We start from the raw sequence: 2,378 nt of genomic DNA on the forward strand, positions 1-2,378 counted from the left end.
CTCTCAATCCACCCCTGCCAAGACATTTTGAGGCAGGGATGATCCCAGGGCTGGGGCACCCCCCCCCCTCTGTCCCCTCTCCCTGTCATTGACTCATCCCAGCTCCAGCCCCAAATCCCCCTCTTTTAGCCCAAACGTCCCCTTATTCCTAGAGGGGCAGAAAGAACCCCTTGGAGCTCCCTCACAACTGCCCCAGCCCAGCCTCAGGACAGAAGGGTCACTCAGATCCCCTCCAGGGCCAACCCTGCAACACCTTTGATCCAAAAGCCCTTCAGGATCAAACCCAACCTCACCCCTCAACTCCAAACCTCGTGTTTCCCACCCACAACTCCCTCTCCCACCACTCCCACCCTCTCCACTCACTGTATTTGCTCTCGTAGTTGTAGTCGGAGCCGCCACCGGGCGAATTGTAGGAGTTGGAGTAGGAGTAGCCGCCCTGGCCGTGGCCGTAGCCCTTCTGCTTGCCCTGCCCGGGGCCGTAGCCGCCGTACTGGCCCTGCCCGTAGGGCTGCTGGCCCTGGTGGGTGGCGTAGCCGGAGCCGTACGAGGCCTTCTGGCTGCCGCCGTGCTGCTGCTTCTTCCCGCCGTGCTTGGGTGGCGCGGGGGCCGTGTACCCATCCCCGCCCTGGTAGTAGGAGCCGTATCCCGAGGAGCCACCGCCGCCGCCCGAGTTGGAGTGGCCGCCGTTGCTGTAGAACTGGCCTGGACAGAGAGAGGAGGGTCAGCGCTCCGGAGGTGGCAGGAGGGGGTGTTCCTGGTGGGATTTCAGCCCCTCCGGAGCTGCGTGGGCCGGTGGCGGGAAGGGGGATGAGGTCCTGCGAGGCTGAGGGTGATCCGGAGATGATGGAGACCCCTCGTGACTCTGGTGGGACCCCCCATAAATCCCGCAGGACAACCCCTATCTGGATCCATCCCCGTGATTCCAGCGGGACCCCCCATCTGGGTCCATCCCGTTGGTCGCTCCCCGGCATCCCTCGACCCTACAAAGTCCGAACACCATCCCGGAGTGACAGACGCTCTGGAATGAGGGAGAATCCTGTTCCAGGAATGAGGAACCCACATGACTCCACCGTTCATCTTCCTGGGATTTGGGTGATTCCCTCTGGGATCCGGAGTTCATCTGGGTTTAATTTCATTTATTCAGGCTCCCACAGTCAAACTCTGAGTGTTTTTTTCCTGCACGGTTCCTGCTCGGTGGAGCTTGGGAAGTTCCCATTCCATGGAAAACTGGGAGCATCCAAAAACTAAACTTATTTTTGAGGGATAAAAGCCACCTGAATCCAACTAAAACCCTGTGGGATCGGGAGGGATCTGCCAACAACAAAACGGGGAATTTGGTTACAAAGGAGCCAGAGAGTGAAATTCCACGTGCTTCGCTTCCGCAATTCTGTGTGGAACGCCCGGATTGATCCCAGGTGAATCCTGGCTCCGTGCCCAAATCCCGTGGCTGTGCTGCCAAGAGCTTCTGGAGACTTTAAATTCCGGGATCCGTTAATTCTGGGCTCGTTTAATGGATTCTCCTCCATGTCCCCTTTTCCACATGAAGTTTTTATTCCTCTTCCACAGAAAATCCCAGATTCACTCTACAGGAACGAGGCTCTGGAATAAATTTATCTCCAGGGTTGGAGCAAAACTTGTCTCTGCTGGACCAGAGTCACCTCAGGCCATCCCGGTGGGAAAATCCTGGGCTTCGGATCCGGAAGGAGTGTGGGGATTCAAGGTGCAGAGCTGGAAATGGAGCTCTCCCACCTCAGTATTCCCGGATTTTCCCCTTTATCTCAGCATTCCAAGTTTAACTTGGAAGCTTTAATGCTTGCCACGGGATTAGCTGCGATTCTCCCCAGATCAAAGGCCAGGGATAAAAGCATCCAGCACCACCTGGTGGCTTGGGAAGGGCAGTTTTCCCACCCGGGAGAGGGACCTTAAGGACCATTTATGGATCATCCAGGATGGGATCTGTCTCCTGAATAAAGAGTCAGGACCTCCAACAGCCTTTTTTTTTTCAAAAAACTGGGATAATTATTATTATCACAAATATTATTTTAAGGATCCACTGAACCCCTCGGAGTCACTCAGTTTAAACCTGGAGCTTCCTTCTCCTTTTTTGGTTAATCATGGAATTAGCTCAAGGGCCTCAAAGATGGGAACAACGGCACCACCAACCCAGCAAAAAAAGACGATTTTAAACCCAAACCACAAGGAATGGAGAACCAAAATGCTCGGAATTTGATGGACTCTGAGACTCAAGTCAACTCCAAAATTCCCCTCAATTTCTGATTTTGAGGATGTTTCATTCTCCAGGCAATTCCAGCGCTCTGAGGGAGCGCTTGGCTCCAAGAGCCTGTTTTCATGGCAACCAACGACTCCATGGATTTCCC

The 2,378-nt window shown here is 54.6% G+C and overlaps 1 protein-coding gene across 1 annotated transcript in view; it reads right to left on the minus strand.

Annotated features, from left to right (window-relative positions):
• Nucleotides 1-274: 274 nt before the first annotated feature.
• Nucleotides 275-2,378, minus strand: part of ILF3 (interleukin enhancer binding factor 3) — an 11,967-nt gene continuing 9,863 nt past the window's right edge. Inside the window, exon 17 of the mRNA XM_008631651.2 lies at nt 275-702. Coding sequence (XP_008629873.2) covers nt 290-702 — 413 coding nt within the window. The 3' untranslated portion in view covers nt 275-289. The remainder of the gene's footprint in view (nt 703-2,378) is intronic.

Source organism: Corvus brachyrhynchos, unplaced genomic scaffold (assembly GCF_000691975.1).
Source record: "Corvus brachyrhynchos isolate BGI_N302 unplaced genomic scaffold, ASM69197v1 scaffold704, whole genome shotgun sequence".
Taxonomy (NCBI): domain Eukaryota; kingdom Metazoa; phylum Chordata; class Aves; order Passeriformes; family Corvidae; genus Corvus; species Corvus brachyrhynchos.